The sequence below is a fragment of the Rhinolophus ferrumequinum genome, chromosome 12 (assembly GCF_004115265.2).
Source record: "Rhinolophus ferrumequinum isolate MPI-CBG mRhiFer1 chromosome 12, mRhiFer1_v1.p, whole genome shotgun sequence".
Taxonomy (NCBI): domain Eukaryota; kingdom Metazoa; phylum Chordata; class Mammalia; order Chiroptera; family Rhinolophidae; genus Rhinolophus; species Rhinolophus ferrumequinum.
This window is the reverse complement of record NC_046295.1, coordinates 62,298,809-62,318,105: the sequence shown is the minus strand read 5'-3', so window position 1 is coordinate 62,318,105 and position 19,297 is coordinate 62,298,809. Positions and strand designations below refer to the sequence as shown.

The 19,297-nt window shown below is 48.0% G+C and overlaps 1 protein-coding gene across 5 annotated transcripts in view; it reads left to right on the top strand.

Moving 5' to 3' along the window:
• The window catches only part of EPB41L4B (erythrocyte membrane protein band 4.1 like 4B), a 117,906-nt gene that overhangs the window by 22,943 nt on the left and 75,666 nt on the right, over positions 1–19,297 (top strand). For all 5 annotated transcript variants that reach the window (XM_033122293.1, XM_033122291.1, XM_033122294.1 and 2 more), the window contains exons 2-3: positions 9,094–9,198; positions 18,642–18,684. In XM_033122293.1, the coding sequence (XP_032978184.1) occupies positions 9,094–9,198; positions 18,642–18,684 (148 nt within the window). The remainder of the gene's footprint in view (positions 1–9,093; positions 9,199–18,641; positions 18,685–19,297) is intronic.

The window sequence follows — 19,297 nt, the reverse complement described above, 5'->3', positions numbered from 1 at the left end:
TAGATCCAGCAGATTATGGATACTTCTCCAGGGTCTGTGTATCATCACTACATTCCAGTTTTGAGGCACGAAATCTTGCTGATGGCTGAGATGGTGCAGTAGTCCCCCACCAGGGATACACTCCAAGACCCCCAGTGGATGCATGAAACCAAAAATAGTACCGAACCCTATACATGCATTACTACGTTTTTTCCTATACATGCATACCTATCATAAAGTTTAATTTATAAGTGAGGCACCGTAAGAGATGAACAGCAAATGGCTAATAATAAACTACAGCAATTATGTGACAGCAATATGCTGTAATAAAAGTTATGTGAATGCGGTCACTCCTTTCAGGGGACCCCTTGCTGAAGTCTCTGTATAGATTCAATGCTTTGTGGCGCCACACATTGCTGGCAGTCAGAACACGTTTTCTGTTCATGTTCTCCACTCAAATTTAATGCCTTTTCCATCTTAACTAAGCACTTATCATGCACTAAGGTAGTAACTTTTGCAGTTTGAGGTGCGACAGCCAAACTAGTGTGAATTTCTTTTTTCTTCAGAATTTCATGGATAGAAGAGTTATTCTTACTATATAGATGTTGGCAACCACAGCGTATGATTTGTTTTTCTTTCCTCATGAAGTTAAGACCTTTCACCTTTTCAACTTAAAGGAAGCACTTTCGGGCTTCTCTTTGGCATCTCTGAATTGCCAGTATCACTACTCTTGTGCTTTGGGGCCATTATGAAGTAAAATAGGGGTTATTTAAACACAAGCGCTGCGATACTGCAATAGTCGATCCAATAACTGAGACGGCTGCGAACAGGCAGGGAGGGACTGCAGTGTGGAGACGCTGGACCAAGGAATGAGTCACGTCCCGGGCAGGATGGAGCTGGACCACTTGAGATTTTAACACGATATGCAGAACAGCACACAATTTAAAACTTACAAATTATTTCTGGAATTTTCCATTTCACATTTTCAGACAGCAATTGGCCGTGGGTAACTGAAACCACGGACAGTGAAACCACAACTAAGGGGGGACTACTGTTACTTCTCACTCATGAGGAAATTTCAAGGTAACTTTATTTGGTAACTTCAGATATGTATGTTTATGACATCCTGGAATAAACAGTTTATATTTGTTTATGGTTGACTGAGTAGCGATAGCAGTGGGGACAGAGACCCCCTCCCAGGGCTACTGTGTCTGTATATAATAGAGAGCTAGTTTTCTACTGTGGCTCACAGAAAACTAGCAAGGTACTGAGCTGTGAGGGTTTGGGGGCAGGGAGCTGGTAACTAACCATGAAATTAGCGCTTCCTAGAAACCGTGGAAACAGGCGGTAAGGCAGGTGCCTTCTGGGAACTGCTGATCAGGAAACCAGCTAATGATCCCAGGTGAGTTCTGACATTATTTAAGCTAGGGTTGTTAAGGACTTGGAAAGGAAGGAATTGATCTCCGGGGACGAACGTGTGTTTACGAAAATCCCCACACTACACTAGCTTCAGTTTTTCTTCAAAGGGTATTACTAGACTGCTTTGATCATGGAATTTCTGTACCTCGACTTTTGTGAAGCAGTTGGCAAAAACCACATTGTGTTATTCCTGTGGACAAGTGAGAGAAATCGGGTTTGGATGAAAGTAATAATAATTCCTATGTGTATATAGGACTGTCGTGCGGGGCGGCCTGCGGGGCCTCTGGTCTCGCTCCCCACATAAGAACGCAGGATATGGCTAGGCCAAAAAGGAACACCCACGGAGCCATAGGTAGGGGAGTCATACCACTATAGTCTCGCTGGCAGCTGGGTTGGAGACACAGGAAGCAGGAGCCACACTGTTCGCAACCCACCGTCCCAACTGCAATCCGCGCTTGCTAGCTCAGCCACCATCTTCTTGCTAGCCCCCATTTTCCTGCTAGCGTAGCCACAGCAGTTATATTAGTGGCCAATGGCTCACTGGTTACAGCTGACGGCCAACTAGCCACAGCTGATGGCCATGCAATCACAGTTGATGGCCATTTACTACCTGAGCCAGCACCTTTCCACGTGAGGACGAGAGCCTGGAAACTGCACTCCTGGCTCTGTCCCCACGTGGACACTGTTCTTTACAATGTGTGCTCATTTGCTTTCTAGCTTTTTTATTATTACTATTAATTCAGTGGCTTTGCAAGGTTGACAGGGCAGATGACAGTACCCCATTTTTCATGTGAAGAAGTTGAGACTCGAAGGGATGCTTAAGGTCATGGTCATGTTGCTAGAAAAGAGGTAGAACTGAGTTCCCAACCCAACATTTTTGCCTCTAAGAGACCCAGGGCATCACCCACTGTGTTAACAACTGTGTATGTTCATAACCGGTTGAAGTCACCGTCAGGTGGGTGGCTTCCGGACTGTAGAACCAAGGCAAGATACCAGCCCCCATCACCATCTCTTGCTCCCTCCTGTGTATCAAATTTCCTACATCTTGTAAAACTGGGATCGATAACTGATCTATGGGATAGCAGCCTGGGACTCGTGTTTTTAACAGGATAAATCATGGGCCAATTTAATGGGAACAAATGTGAAAGCCTGCACTTAGGTTCAGAAACCCTCACCACAATTATTTTGGTTATTTTTTTTAACCCATATATCAACATCCAGAACCTCATAATATTTTGTGTGTCAGGCACAGCATGTTCATGAGCCGTAAGGGTAGGCCATTGGGTGGTATGGTTTCCCAAACACCAGGGATCTAGTCTGCATTAGAACTGACAGGGTTCCAAAGGAGACATGGTGGCGTCAGGGTGTTGTGCTCAGGTCCCAGCTTTCTCTGAAGAATTCCCGGCGGAGATGGAGCAGGAAGACCAGACTTCTTAAAAGTGGGTCATTTGAAGACGGTTGTGGGAACTGAGGATTCTCCTTAATCCGCATCAGCGGTTATGTGTATTGAGCTTCAGAATATCAGATGGTACAGAAGTAAAGACGAACGTGACACGGTGCTGCCAACAAGAAGTTTAATGATGAATGACTGTTACTTGAAAGGGGCCTCGGGGATTGGCTTGCTACAGGCAGGGACAGGAATGAGGATGGAGGAGGAGGGCACCCAGGCAGAGGGACGACACAAGCCACGCCCTCGGGGTGGGACCTGCTGGGGACGATGGTGTGTGCGGTGGAGCTGGAGAACAGGATCCAGCCTGTGCCTGGAGCCGTGTGGGGGTCCGTGTGGGGCCTGGAGGAGATGAGACGGGAGTCGCGTGGGGCGGTCCTGATTGTGCGGAGTCCCTGACACCGCGCTGAGCAGCCTGCCCTTCATCCTCTGGTGGGTGTTCTTGTGTAGAAAAGAGACTGAGATGAGGGCTGTGTTGTGTGAAGACCATTCTGGCAAACGGGGAAGATGGGTGTCGGAGTGAGACACTGGGGGTGTTGCTGTGGTCCGTATGGGGTGATGTGGCCTGAGCCATGGTAGAGACGGAAGGGAGAGCCTTTCTGAAGACGGATGCACAGGGACGTGGCATCTGATGGGTGGGGAGCAGGTGGACCCTGGAGAGTCTCAGGTGCCTGCAAGGAATGGCTCCTGAAATCCTTTCGCTGCCCAGATGTCATGCTTTCCGTTTTCGTTCACAACTAGGATGTGTCCACGGCACGGGCACAGTCACACAGCTTATTCCCTCCTTTCAACCTTACCTGCGATGGTCTGATGTCTTACTTGCTATTGGAGACTAATGAGATTGGGATGGATTGGCTTGTTTTCTTTGTGCTTCTGGGACCACAGTCCAGCTGTTACATTGCACTTGGGTCAGGTTGCAATAAGGAAGTGCCAGCGGCCTCTTATCTAAAAGGGTCAGGAGAGAGAACTTATTTGCTGGGACAGTGAAGACGTCAGCTGTCCGTCAGTCTTCCTTATCAGGAGGCTGGCTGAACACCTCTGACTGGCCAGCGAAGATAGCGCAGCGTCCATACCTTCCCGGCTGGCTGCCTGCCTGACCCAGTCTTTCGTTGGCAACTCTCGACTCTTAGTTTACACGTGATGTTAATGGGCTCGGTTATTTTTAGCTGCTGGCAGATCAGAAGGAGTTGCTTCCGAGAGACGTGCTGACTCAAAACCACTGGTTGTTGGTCCTTGTGAAAAGTCCTGTGTTGAGATGGGAGGATGCAGACCTAGGCAAGGTGGGTACAAGACTCCAGGGTGGCACTCGCTACCCTGCGGTGTTTGGGGACAGCTTGTCTTAAGGTAGATGGAGCATCGCAGGAGGCCAGAATGGTGACTTGGACTTAGTAAGGTTTCACCTTCAGTGTATTCTGCTTCGGAAGGCAGGGAGGTGAGTGGCATTGCCACCTGTGGTTTGGAGGACTTGGCTCCCAGGGGGAAGGACTTCTTCGGGGAAGTCTTCCTGTAGCCGCTCCCTTGCAGACGTTGTGACTCCAGTGGACGCCAAAGCCTAGAAGAATGGCTGGCATTTGATGAGCCGTTGGTAAATATTTGTTGAACGAGTGGATTCGTCACAGAAGAGGCGGCCTAGTTAACAGTGAGGCAACGAGGGATGGCTTCCAGTCTTGTCACATTAATGGATCTCCTATTGTAACCACTAGACAGCACTCCACATAATAGCGACAAAATAGTGTTTAGGTAAACGGCCTTGGAAGTGCGGCATGGTTCCCTAGGCACTTGTTCCTGCAATACTTAATTTGAAAAGATTTTAATGAGTAGCTTCCCAGTTTTAGGCCGGTCGCTGGCGACATAGCGGTCTGTTTGTCTGTCCATGGCCCATCCAGAGAATCTGTTTCTCAGCCTCAGACCCACACGCTATCTGTCATCCATCATCTATCCGTCTATCCACCCACCCAGCCACCCTACCACGCAGCAGACACATTTATGGAGTGCCTGCTATGTGTGGCAGCCAGACACTGTGCTTTGGGGATGGAGGAAAGGAGAGGTGGTGCTCGGCTGAGCACAGCTAGACCTGCCCGCAGGGAGTGCCCAGTCTGACGTCAGAGTAAGACAGGAGCTTGGGCAGCTGCGATGCAGTGTGAGACAGGTGTGTGAGATAAGGGCATGCACCCGCTTGTGGGAACACAGAGGAGGGGGCACTTACTGCCCTGGGGGAGGGGCAGAGTCGGGGAGGCTGCCAAAGGAGGAGTTGTTTGGGCTAAACCTGCACTGACAGTTTGGGGGCTGCGAGGGGCCGCCCCAGATGGAATGTCCTGGGTGGCAGAGCAGGGGAGTTATCTAGAGCCTTCTCAATTTTAAGACTGGGTTGGGAGGAGTGGGAGATGGTGGGTTCAAGTGCTGTGGCCTTGACCCTCCTCTCTTCATCCTACCCTTAACCCACTGGGACCTCTGTTTTGAATACCCCTCTATTCCAGCCCTCCTAATTTTACCAGATGCTTTTTAGAGCTGGGCAGGGCCACTGGGAATTCTCCCTTCCAGCAGCACAGAGCAGAGAGCATACTTGGTGGGTGGAGGTAATTGGGGAAAGTGCTTATAGGTGAGGAAAAATGGTATTTCCTGTCTCCCAGACCCTCTGTCTGCTACCTCAAAGTCCAGCTGAGGGTCTGCCAATAGAGGAGCTAATCCAGCTTGGCAGAAAGGTCTCCCTAGAAAGGTTCTTTTCCCAACCTCCATCAGGAGCTCCTTCTAAATTAAGAGCCATTTTAGAAAGACATCAGAAAAGTCAGACTTGGAATGACCTAGACAGAAACTTGGGCTAACCTCCCTCATTTGCCATGTGCAGAACTGTGTTTTTACAGTTCATACTCTGTGAGTGTTAAAATTACATACCTGGATGGTGAGCCCTGAACCAAAACAGGGAGACCCAGGCGGGAAGCCGGTTGGATATAGGGCCAGTTGCGTTTTGGTCGCCCTGTATATTCAGGGCACGATGTCTTATGTGCAGCTGCAGGAGAGGCCCAGGATGGCCATATGGATTTGGGGAAATTATGAATTGTTTCAGGTCACAATAGTGACACATCTGGGACTAGAGCACGGCTCTCTAGCTCCCTCCCAGCCCGATTCTTTATGCCACATCCTGCTGCTCAAGCTTTACACTAACTAGTTCTGTCCCAGTAGGAAACCTGCTAATGAATCATTGGCACCATGATAATAAGTGTTACATAGGGCCAATAGCGCTGGATCGTAATAGGAAAAAATAAATCCAGAAGATGGATTGTTATGGGCAAGGAGGAAGGGTGCCAGGATGGGGATTTTTTAAAAATTGTATTTGCTGTCTAACAACTGCCAAATGATCAGTGTTAAAGAAAACTTGGGAAGAAAACCATCCGTAGTTTCTCCATCCTAACACAGCCATTTTAGTTTGTACAAATTTCCTGTTTTTATCAAGCAATCCACATAACAGCACGCATATTTTTATGTAGTTGGAATCACTGCTTCTTCTTCCTTTGTCGTCTCTTTAGTGTTGTCATAAGAATTTGCCTTATGTCTAGCTCAGCTTCGTAATGATGTTTTATAATGGCTGGAGAGTGTTCTGGGGTTTGGGTGGCCCCAGTTCTGTGTACTTGTGGTTGGCATTCGGTTGTTTCTTCTTTTTGCCTACCCGCCCGTCTTGTTTCTCCGATAATGCTATAGAGAATGTCATTGCATATCCAGCCACCGGCTGATGTCAAATGGAGCCTTCAGAGGAGTATTTCCAGAAGGAAAAAGCGTTTGAAGGAAAGAGGCTGAAATCCAGTGACTTAGTTTTGATATTTGTTTTTACTTTTGGTTATTGTTATTTTGTGTAACAGAAATACAGATGCACAGATAAAACAAAGGTACAGTGTAATGAATTACTGGAAGGCAGACGCCCTTGTACTACCACCCAGGTCGAGAGCTGGAATGCTGCCTGCCAGCCTGAAGTACACCCCGTTCCCCCATCACAGGCCCTCCCCGTGCCCCCTCCAGGTCATATACCCTCCCAGCCCCAAGAGCAACAGCTCTCCTGACTATTGCGATCACTTTACTCTCTTTCCAAGTTTTACCACCCAAGTGTTCATCTCTAAGCATTGCAGTTTAGTTTTGCCTTTGGAAAAGAAAAAAATGTCTTTTAAATCTCTTTTTAATCTGTAGGTATCCCCTCCATCTCTTCTCTTGTCTGTATTCTGTTTGTTGAAGAAACTGGGTCGTTTGTCCTAAGACGTTCTAGAATTTCCCACAGGTTTGACCTTGCTGAGTGCAGGTAGTTTAGAACATTCTTCTGCATTTCCTGCAGTTGGATGTTGGATCTAGTGCTTGAATCAGTCCCAGGCTTGATTTCTTTTTCCCCTGTGGAGAGAGAGGCATGGGGAGCCAGAGCCTGTCTTGGGGGTGCTGTTCTTCCTCAGGAAGCACGTGATGGCTAATTGTCTCCTCCTAGAATGCTGGTAGCCACTGCTGCCCGGTTCCTAGAGCTTGCCATTCAGGAAAGTTGCAAAATTGTGGTATTGCAATTCTGTTATTCCTCTTCCTTTACTTGTTGGAATGCTACTATAGAGAACAACTGCCACTCTGCTATTTTTAATAGCTTTGTTGAAATTCACATGCCATACAGTTCATCTCTCTGAAGTGTGTGGTCCAGTAGCTTTTAGTATATTCATCGAGTTGTGCATCTGTCCCTAGGATCAATTTTAGACCATTTTATTAAGCCCCCCCCCCCAGAAAAAACCCTGCTCACCTTAGCTGTCACCACACAAACCCCACAGCCCTAACCAAACACTACTTTTAATTTCTGTCTCTAGATTGATCTGTTCTGGGCATTTCATATAATATGTGCTTTTTTTGTAACGGGTTTCTTTCCCTTACTGTAACGCTTTCAAGGTCGAGCCATGTTGTCGCATGTGTCAGAACTTCATTTCTTTTTATGGCCAAATAATATTCTAGTTTATGGATAAGACTACAGTTTGTTTATCCGTTCATCAATTGATAGACATTTGGGTTGCTTCCATTTGGGGGCTATTATGAATAATGCTGCTAAGAATATTTTTGTGTAAGTTTCTGTGTGAACATAATGCCTTCCTGTTTCTTGAATATAGGAGTATCTCTAGGGGTGGAATTGCTGGGTCAAATGGTAACTATGTTTAACCATTGGAGAAACTGTTAAGACTGTTTCCCAAAGTGGCTGCACGATTTTACATTCTCATCAGCAGTTTATGAGGGTTCCAATTTCTCCAACGTTTGTTATTATCTGTCTTTTTTATTATCGCCATCCTAGTGGGTATGACATGGTATCCATTTGTGGCTTTGATTTGCATTCCCCTAATGAGTCATGATGTTGTATCTTTTCGTGTGCTCCTTGGGCTTATGGAGATCCATCGGTCGATTTATCTGGAGATCCATCGGTCGATTTATCTGTCTCTCTTGCTCATTTTTAATTGAATGTTTGCCTTTTTATTACCGAGTTTTAATAGTTCTTTATATATTCTAGATAGAAGTCCCTTATCAGATATTTGACTTGCAAAATTTTTCTCCCATCCTGGGTTATCTTTGTACTTTCTTGACATCTTGGTGTCCTTTGAAGTACAAAAGTTACATTTTGATGATGTCCAGTTTATTTTTTCTTTTGTTGCTTGTGCTTTTGGTGTGATATCTAAGCAACCATTGCCTGATCCAAGATTGTGAAAATTTGTGCCTATGTTTTATTCTGAGAGTTTCATACTTTTCAGCTCTTACATAGGCCTTTGATCCATGTTGAGTTAATTTTCGTATATGCTGCCATCTGCTCTTTGATACCTAGAGCCACAGTTAAAGGCAGGCCCGATTTTCTCCCCTATTTACCAGTTTTCATCATAAAGCACTGGTTCCTGCATCATCCTGTGACATTGTTGTTCAGTGTTTCTTTTGTCACTGGGAACACTTAGATTTAACCAGAGGTTTTGTTATACAAAGGGGTGCCAAAAAAATGTACACACATTTTAAGAAAGGAGAAAACTGTATGAAAATTGTAATAACATATACCGATAAACAAAAGATGAATACAAGTCATGTGTATACATTTTTTTGGCACCCTTGGTATTAAAGCTAATTAAATTTTAAAAATTTTGTGTACTGTGACACATACATATATGCAATATGCAGAGCAAAGTGATTTTGTTTTGTTTTTTTAATGTTTTGTTTTTTATCCGGCTATCACATCCTAAATTTTCATCTCCCCAATTGCCTTTCAGAAACATGCCAAAGGCCAGGATTTGTTTGATCAGATCGTGTACCACTTGGACCTTGTGGAAACAGATTACTTTGGCCTCCAGTTCCTTGACTCGGCCCAGGTTGCGGTATGTATTCTTTTGATTCATTTCAGGACAGATTGGTGTTTCATGCTACTGGCAGATCCACAGTTGCTAGAAACTGGTAGAGAAGCATAGGAGTAAAACTGTGACATTGTCGCTGTCACGGGCATTGGGATGGTGGGGGTGGTGCCCTTGTGAAGTGCATCCACGATGCCCCCCTCCCCCCACCCCGGGGACCAACAACCGGGAGAGGAAGAGAGAAAGAACATTTATGGCACAAAGGGGGATGCATTAAGGAAGCATTTCCAAGCATAGGGGTGCAAGATGGGCATGTTTCTTGAGTAGGTAGACATCATTCTAGAAATGCGTTCAGTGGAGATGCTTTTATTTTTCACCAGCAAAAGAGGCTGCACCACCATCTTCTCGTGAAGCCTTGCTGGGTGTGGGCAGCGGGGGCTGTGAACACTGCTGAATCCCAGCTAGGCTTGGGGTGGGGGTGGGGTGAGGGGGGCGGTGGGAGCAGGTCTTTGGCAGTGGTCGAGAACCATCTCGCAGGTTCCAGAAGGCTGTCTTAGGTCAGCCAAGACTTCCTTTGCTTTGCCTGAGACAGAACAGCTCAGAGTGGAGGTGCGAGCGTGAGTGATCGCGACGCAGCTCAGAATCACTCATTTAGAAAGCAGGAAGGACTTCAGAGTTTCCCTCCCCAACCAGATCCAGCTTTGGGTTTCACAGGTAACATATTGAACAGTCTAAAAATACCGATTGAGTGCCTCTTATGCCCCAGGTCCCGTTCTAAGCATTGTGGATAAAGCAGTGAGCACATCTATGACAGGTAGTACTAAGTGTGAAAAAATATAAAGCAGAGTAAAGGGAAAGACAGAGTAAGAGGTGGTGCCATTTTAGACAGTGTGTGAAAGGGTGGGTTCCTGGACAGGACGTGGTTGAGCTGGAGACCTGGCGCTCCTCATGCGGGTTCAAAGCCTTTCTACCTGGAAGGCACTTTTGAGCTACTTCCCGGGGCCCCATGGGACAGTTGTAAAGTGGAGATGCTCCACGTCGATGCCTGAAGGTTGGGTCTGCCTGAGAATGTCAGTTTGACGCTGAGTCTGCAGATGATACTGGGGACTCGGGACTCGAAGCATCCTGATTACAATGCCTCCTGGGCGGCCTCCCCCTTCCGGATGCCCCCTTTGCACCTTCAGGCCTTCCTGTCTGCTGACAGCCCATCCCCTCACCACCCCCACCCCCACTGTTGTGTGAACACACCAGCCACTTCCTTGAGTTACTGGTCCTGATCCCTTCTCCATTTCCCGGCTGTGGACTCTTACTCCATCGGGGCCCTGGGGAGGGGCAGACCAGCTCTTCTCTTTTCACCTTCCTGTCCAATGCTGCTTCCTTTGAGGTGGGGGCACCCAGTACACTGCCCTCTGACCTTAGCACTCAAGGCCTCTGGCATCCTCAGAGTTCAAGTTGCTGATTCTTAAAAATATTCCGGACACTGCTTTCTCTCATGGAAGCTTCACCTGACCAAACCTCAGCCAGATTCACTTTGGGTCTTGTCACCCCCGAGTCACTCCAAGATCCAGACTTCTGTTATTCTCCATTCCAGGATAACTTCCCATGATTCCATCTTGCCAGTCCCTCTACATCTGGCCTTGGCCCTTAACCATCTCCTCCTGCCTTATTCTCCCCTCCGCCAGCCCCCTCCTGCCCTTGCCTTCCTCCATACCTGGCAAAGCCTCCCATCTCACTGTGTTCTCACTTGTCCTTTGATTCTCCTGCCCCCGTGACTGTCCCCTGGCCTCCCCTTGACACTCAGGCCCATCTGTTTCCTCTGCTGCTTCTCCCAGGCTGCCAAGCATTGCTGGAGAGTCACGGCTGTATCTGTGGCACGAGCACAGATCACAGGTTCAGCAAAGTCCAAGTCTCCACACTGCTCTTGGAGCTTCGTTGGCCCCTGATGGACTTGGAAGCATCCCACAGTTCTCCTTCTGCATCTTGACCACAGACGTGCAGTCCAGTCCCCACCAAAACTCTCTTCTCGCAGTTGGCCTTGTCTCCTGCTGAGAAGACCCTGGTCATTTAGCTAACACTCCTTGTTTTCATTCCCTTAAGACAAAACAGTCCTTCTCATCGATTTTGTCTTAAGGGCATATGCCTTTCTCCAGCGTTTACTGCCTACACCTGCACCCATGGTCCCATTTCCAATTGCTTCCTGAGTGCCAAATTTAGAGTTCTCCAGTCTGTCCCCAGCATCTGACACTTGTCGGCCCTCCTCTTCTGTGAAACTCTTCTCCATCGGCCTTCTCCTGTGTGTCTTAAGCTATAATAAGCTTAAGAGTTAAGTATTAAGCTGCAATACTTGTGTGGCATTTTGTCTTGAGAATATCCATGGCCCTGGGCTAGGAGTCAGCCCTGGACCTTGCCGAAGGCTCTGCCTCTGACCCATTTGGTGGGCTTTAGATAAGCCACCTTTTCTTCCCTGGTCTCAGTCTCCTCCTCTGTAAAATGGGGTTCTTGGACCTGTTCTCCCAAGAGCTTTTCCAGTTCTAACATTCAATGATTCTGAGTCTAAAGGAGGAGCAAGGTGCGTCTTCTTCCCCACACGTCTTTTCTAGTTAGAAAAGAGAAGATCTCTGTCCTTTCTGCCATGACAGCCAAGCGCCTGTTGCCTTGGTGGTGGGCGTGTCCTCATGCCCTCTCCAGCCATTCAGGTTCCCAGAAAGCCAGGGATGTGACTCCATCACGAAGGACTTTGCTGTGAGCCTCTGTTCCTTTGGCTGCCAGGCTGTCCCGCCTGCCCGTGCCCTATCACTGTGTGGCAGGAAGGGTTTTCATGGCAGGATCCAGGCATCCTTCCCAGGTCAGACACCTGCAGACGCTCACGCTCTGCAGGCCCTGAAGCCCTTCCAGCATCCAGCTCTGTGAACGGGATGTGCTTTTCTCCCCCACAAAAGCAGGTGCAGTGTCCTCATCTGCCTGCCTCTGAGGACCCAGGAGGGGTGCAAGCAGCCGCGGCTCCCGGGACCCTTCTGCTCATCCCTGTGGTTTCTAAGCTGGGCTCCTTCAGGCTGGGTTCTGGTCATGCCGACCCTTAAACCTCTGTGCCTCTGCTTATGCTGGTTCCCTTCCCGGAACACGCTTTCTCACCCCATTTCAACTTCTGGCCATCCTTCAAGACCGTCTCAGGTGACACTCTGTCACGCAGCACGTCCTGAGCGCTCAAAACGGTTTTCCTCCTCTGTGTAAACCTCTGAGCTTATTTTGCCTTCTGTGGCAGCTTGCTCATTTGGCCGCGGGTTCATTATTTGTGCACGTAAGCAAAATCTTTCTGATTAGACCCTCAGACAGGACGTCTAATTCTTGGTGACTCTCGGTGACAGGGCACACACCTGAGAACCTTAGTCTTTAGCCCCAGAAGGGACCTTAGGAGCCATCTGTCCAATTGTCCATCTTCTCCATGGCGAACCCAGTGCCTCAGACCTTGGCGAGTCACTCCGTGAGCAGCACGGTTTTTACGGTCTCAGGTTTAAGTGTTCTTTTCAGTACACTGTGCTCTGAAGCCTTGGTTTTCCTCACCAGTCAGTGGAGGTGGTGACATCTACTTCACAGGGATATTGAGGGGCTCCGTGGGTTATGGGAGGAGCAGGGGATTTGTAATCTGACGTGAGTATGGGGCTCGTCTTCCGAGCTGGGGCAGGCTGAAGGGGGGGCGCAGAAGTAATCACAGTCCCCAGAGATGACATGCTGAGGAGGTCAGCTGGAACCTGCAAGGCCACCTTGTCTGTGGGAGAAACCTTAGCCGTTTACATGAGAGCCCTTTGGGCGGGTTCTCTGCGAGAGCTTCTGGAGTATCATTGATTTCCTGAGGGTCTGGTACAGTGTGGTGGGTGGCAGGTGACTGGATATCGTGGTAGGTGTGTTTTTGTGGAGAGTGGGGGTATGGATGGGGGCCCGTAGGGGATGGTCCACTTGGCCGTTGGCTGATTACTTCATAATTGAGGCTTCTGCAAGGCCTGACACCCCTACCCAGCTCCTGACAGGCAAATCAGAGGGCTGGCAGCAGCAGGCCTCTTGGCACAGCTCTCTTTGAAACCAGCTTCGATCCCAGCTTCCTTGCAAAGAGCCAGGCCTGGTTTCCATAGTGCCCTGCCCAGCCCTGAAGCAAGGTCAAAGTCTCTTGGCATGGCCTATTTTTAGCAGTTGGGGCCTCCTGTTTCCATTTCCATATCAAAGCGGGAAGGCCACCTGGGAACCCTCTCTGTAGATCTCACTTTTGCTCAGCTTCTAGCTGGGGTCTGGGTTGTAATTTTACATAGCAAAGCTTTCTTCTGAGAGCCCAGACACCGACCTGCACCCACCCAGCTGTTCTCACAGCCTGGTCTGATCGCTGCTGTAAAGCTGGCCAGAGAGCAGACCCATTTTACAAATGACGACGCTGAGGCTCAGAGACATCGGGAACCTTGTACCCGGTAAAGTAAGGGACAGAGCCGGCGTTCAGAACCTGGTCTTGTTCCAAAGCCCAGCACTTTCTCCTGGGCCCTAGTGGTTCCATGACATGTGGTAACGTGACACATACACACACGGAAAGAGAACATTCAGTCAGTAGCCGTTCAGCAAACTTTGACGTAGCGCTTACCCCATGTCACGCTCTGTGGTGCAGAAGCGAACTGGACACTGTCCCTTGTCTGCCACATTCTGGTGGGGGCACCGGAATAGAGTGGGCACAGCCGTCCACTTTGGGAGCCGGGAGGAGGACTACCTAGGAATCACTGAGGAGATAAACGAGGTATCCCAGGGGAAGGGCAAACATAGGATGGGCCCCAGAGGATGAGAGGAGCGGCAGGATTTGGGACAGGAGCCTCCCTCCCCATCTCTGGGGCAGGTGTTCTAGAGGGTGGGTGGGGCTGTTGTAAATCCATTTCTGGCCCCCCGCCAACATGCACAGGGAGCATTTTATGGCGATACAGTTTACAACAAGCAATCCAGAAAAGGTGATTTGGGGCCTTACTCTCAAGACTTGTGAGATGTTTCTCCTCCGGTCCTTGCAGCATGGAATTGGGTATAAGAGTCCCAGGGCTGTGGTGAGGGTGACACAGACATGGTGACTGCTGGAAGGGCTGAGTGGATGCCAAAGGGACTATTGCATCTTCAGTCTGATGGCTGCCTGGAATGTCGTCACATCGGCCACTTGTACGAACACTGCTGAGTGTCCCTACCATCTCAGGTGTACCTGGAGGGGAAGTACCATGTTTCCCCGAAAATCAGACCGGGTCTTATGGTAAGGTTTGCTCCAAAAGAGCATTAGGGTTTATGTTCAGGGGATGTCATCCTGAAATATCGTGCTAGGGCTCATTTTTCTGGTGAGGTCTTATTTTTGGGGAAACACTGTAGGATGTGGGATATGTCACTGCTGATCGTGGGATATGTCCCTAAAAGAGAAACATGTAAAAACCCTTCCTTCCATTTAAATAGAAGGTTCATTACAGTTTCCAAGGACACTCAGTTGATTCTTCAGACAGTGTATTAGGAGATAGCTCGGTGCACAGATGAGGAAAGGGAGGCTCGGGGGATCCTTGCACATGGCCAAACACCAGGTGACTGGCAGAGCAGGGACTTGAACTCTGACCTTCCACCTCCTTCCATTTTAGTAGAAAGAAATTGCTCAAGAAATGCTGCAGGCCTCCCAGCAGCCTGTTGCTGCATGCTGGCCGGGCGAGTGTTTTCCTGCCTGTGTGCAAACATTGGTGCTATATGGGAAGCAGTTGATAAAGGCGTCTCTGCAGTTGATTTAGACAACTCCCCAAGGAAACCTGGAGTAGCTGGTATAAATGGGTCTACAGGGCTTTGTTCTGGGTGAGGAGGAGGAGAGTTCCTCCAGGGGCAGAGAAGGCATTTCACCCAGTGTGTGGTGTGGAGACCCAGAGTGCTGGATGCTGACACCGCTGGAGTTAGAATCCTGCCTCTTCCTGGGCACTTCATATGCCTTCTCCACAGGGGCCCCCTTCATCTATGCTGAGGCCTGAGGAAGTGATGGATGTGACACAGTCCAATGTGTGTTTTTTCCAACACCACTAAACAATGAATTCTGACACTGTCTACCTGGAGATAGCTTGAGATCCCACAGGCGAAGGGCTCAGTCTCACAAGACATCCGCCCCAAACCCCCGACACACTTCAGGCGCCAATTGCAGGTTTGAGACAATGACATTCCCCGTCCAGCCTTATGCATGACAGTTCCAGAAGTGAGGTACTGTTAGAACAGATGGGCTTTGCAGATCATCTCACATCTTGATTTATGGAAGGGGTTTTGCCAGATGGACTTGGATGAGAAATCCAGATCAGAAACCACCTTTCTAGCACCCGTTGAGAGTGTTTGAGTTAAATGTCTGCCCTTTGAACTCAGAAATGCACCTCTCTGTTTCCAGCGACAGCTTCACTGGTCCGTTAAGAGGGCTGGAGCCGTTTGCCTTGGGCTTTGCTGACAGGCAGCCTGGCTATATTTAGCCACGATGCAGATGAACATCCAAGACAGGTCCTGCTGCTACAAGCCTCCAAACTGAGTGCAGGATACGATTTACTAAATGCCACGTAGGGCCTTAGTGCCCGGCTATTCCTCATGAGGTGGCCTCGTGGGATAAAATACGAGTGGTCAGTGTCTGTTCAGCTCCTGCAGCTAAGAAGAAAGTTAGGTCGTTTTGAACTGGTTGGATACAAGATAGCTTTTAATCACCTTTCGTTTTAGGATGGTGACTGGGTTTCTTATCACCTCTGATGCTGGCAAGCAAACCTGCTCTGAACGCCATGGGGCCAAGGAGCTTTTCAAATGGAGCCGTTTTGGATTCCTTTCCCAGCTTAGCGAACTCCAGACTTGTCACAGGACTCCATCCTAGCAGGTCCTGCTCTGGTCAGGGCTCTGTGTCTGGTTGCTGGGCACAAAGGATGGAAGCCAGTCCACAGGATAAGGGAGCTCCTTTAGCAGAGTGGCCAGAGGGAAAACCAGTCTGCTGTCCAGTAGGAGCATCCAGCTGTGATCTGTCTGAATTAACACCGGCTGTAGACATTTGGCCAGTAAACCCTGAAATCGTTTAAGATTTTTACAGAGCTCAAGCAGCAATTTTCAGGACGGGTCACGGATGTTTCAAGATCCCCAAGATTATGAGGATACATTCTGGGAAGGAGAGGACGCTGGGAGACTTCACTAAATATTTAAAAAAAAAACACATTAGTGCTCTGAGATTCTGTTTCATGGGTCTTGGGTTGGACCTGGGTATTTGTGAGTGCAGTGCTCAGCCAGGGTTGAAAAACCACCGCAAAGGGAACAGTACAGGTTGGACTTGGGGAGACAGAAGACTTTGACAGCAGAGGGAGCAGAACGCTGGGCTTAAACTTGTTCTATTCCAGATGCGTATGGTAAGGACACTTGAAACGGGAAAACAGTGGGACGAGATCCTTTAAGCTGTGAGCCTGTGGGGCCCATAAGCTTAGAAGGCTGGTTGCTGGGAGAACTGTTTTTGCTCGGTAATGGTGTATTCACCTGAAAGTGAGAACAGGTTGAGTCGTAGACGTTAGCACACTACTTACTTTGGCAGGAAAGTAAATCTTACAGAACTTTCATCAAGTCTGTATCTCCCCTCCCAGGGACTGAGGTCCAGGGTTTCCAGCCTGGTGGGGGGCAGCAGTGAGACCTAATTCTAATGGGACAAGTCGATCATCAAAAACTGCCTGCGAGACAAACAGGGAATGAGTGAAGGAAGAATGGAAGGGCCAACCCAGCCCACCCCCATGAAAGTAATATTCTCATTAAAAGTAAAAAAATTATGGAGCAAAGTAATAAAGAAAAAAGTGAACAGCATTCACAGCCCCACATCCAAAAATAACCCCTCTCAGTCTTTTGGGATGTATCTTGATAGAAAATAGTCATTTTATATACATGGGATCCTACCTGATTTTTTTCCCCCATCTGGCACTGTGCTGCGGATCTTTTGCCAAATCAATAAATACAGGCCCACCTCAGCTTTAAAGGCTGAAGAGTATTTCATTATGTGGATGAGCCAGTTTTTCATCCGTCTTTGTTGATGGGCATTTAGGTCATTTCCGATTCAAAGCTGTTGACAGTGAGAGAAAGCACCGTGTACGTGTGCCTTGGAGAGACGCATGTGCTGCCGTGATCTGCTGCTCTCATGACACGGTGGCTTTGGCTCAGCCGGGGAGTGGAGATGACAGAAGCCCACGTGCTCCCATTGCGCGGCTCACAGCTCACTGTGTTATAATTCATCTGTGACTTGCTTTGTGTTTCCGTATCCCCTCCTCCCACACAGTCATAACGGGCTCTGGGGCCAGGGGTGGAGCACACGGTACTCATTTAGTCCTGTCCTTTCCCACTGTTAGAAGATGCCCAGGGTAGCTTGCCTCTGAAAGGATATTGACAGTCAGCAGAAGGGCCTCTGATTCTGAATAGCTAGTGAGAAACCCACTCTTAGCTGTGTAATTCCAGCTGTGACTCTTCACAGTGAAGTCCCAGCCTGTGTGGCGTTTACGTCAAATGATGGGAAAAGCTCCTGTTTGCTTCATTTAAAAAAAAAAAATTTATATTGAGCATGTGTTTATTTCTCACGAATCTAATAAGGGCCTGCTCAGTGCCACGCTCTGTGCTCGGCACAGGAAACACAGATGCTGAAGTGCACGGACGTCCCTGCCATCCGGGGCTTAGGGGTCACACAGAGGGGCTCACAGTGAAACGGTCCTAAACGCCCTTTTCCGGGGATGTTTTAAGCTGCGGAGGCTCATTGGCAGTGTAGCATCAACAACAGTGACATTATAGAGAAACTTCTTTATGAGGGAAATAGTTTCATAATTTCCTGGGATGGATAAGACTGAAGTGTTTTTTTTCTGGTAAGAACTAGAGGATGTTGCATTGCCCTCATTGATCAGAGCAAAAGTTTCTCAGGCAAATCCCTGCCTGTCTTTCCGTCTTCGACGTGGGTCATTTTCCCTGCCGAAGAATAGAGGGGTCATTTTGGTTTAATAAGTTTAGCGTTTGGGGCGACAGAACTGCAAGACCAGGGATCAGAGATTCTCAGCAGCGTGGCTTGTAGTCTTCCTGGATTAATAGAGACGTGGAATAATTGGAGAAGACTGATTGTAACTTGAGAAACTTAGAAGAGGCAGTTGGTGGCTCCACTGACCAGAAGGGATTTTACAGGTCAATCAGTTAAAGAGTTTTCAGTTCTTGGAAGCCCCTCTTTGAAAAGCTTATGGAAGAAGCTCTGAGCTCTCTCCCCAGAAGAAAATGCACTTCCGTACATAAACATAGATTCTTTTATACCATCCCAAGCAGTTTGCAGATCCCCAGCCTAAGAACGGGTGATCTGGCCCCATCTATGGTTTTATGGGTAGAATTACTACAGTTTGTGGAGGAGGGTAACTCTGAGGTCTGGATACTCTTGCTGATGAAATATTCCTAAAGAAGCCTTTTCTTCCTTTCAGCACTGGCTGGATCATTCCAAACCCATAAAAAAGCAGATGAAAGGTAAGTAAAGCAGAATTTAGCCTACTCATTTATTTCTTTTATCGGGCAGTAAATTCCTTTGCCAACGTTTGGAGGTGTTCTGTTTTCACTAGAACTTGGGAGCTTTTTTTTTTAATAAATTCAATTTTAAGTGGATGATTTTTAATTTCTTAAGGCTGGCCAAGTGTTAGAGTTTAAAATTTGAACGAGAGTTTTTCGTTGATGTTAAGAAACAGACTATGTTCTCATTTGAAATCAGATCCCCCCTGCCAATGAGACCTGATCAAACTGCTGTTCAGAAACATGACTTTATGCTTATTACATTCTCTTCCTAATGAGAAATAAAGTAGAGTCAGACAGCAGGAGAGCAGGAGGGATCTCTGACGTCGGGTTTCGCTCCGATTTTACAGATGTCGCTACCACGTTTCTTTAGTGTTATTTACGTGTGGGTAATTTTTAAAAATTTAACACTTTAAGGTACTTTTACTGTATCTTTAGGTCACAGAACACATGACGGTTTGTGTGTCCGTTTCCTTTAGCCCACTTCATATTTTCTACAAAGTTAGTAATCCGTTTGGAGCATCATGGCAATCAGGGGTGAAAGTGAAATGTCAGCTCTCAGTAATTTATCGAG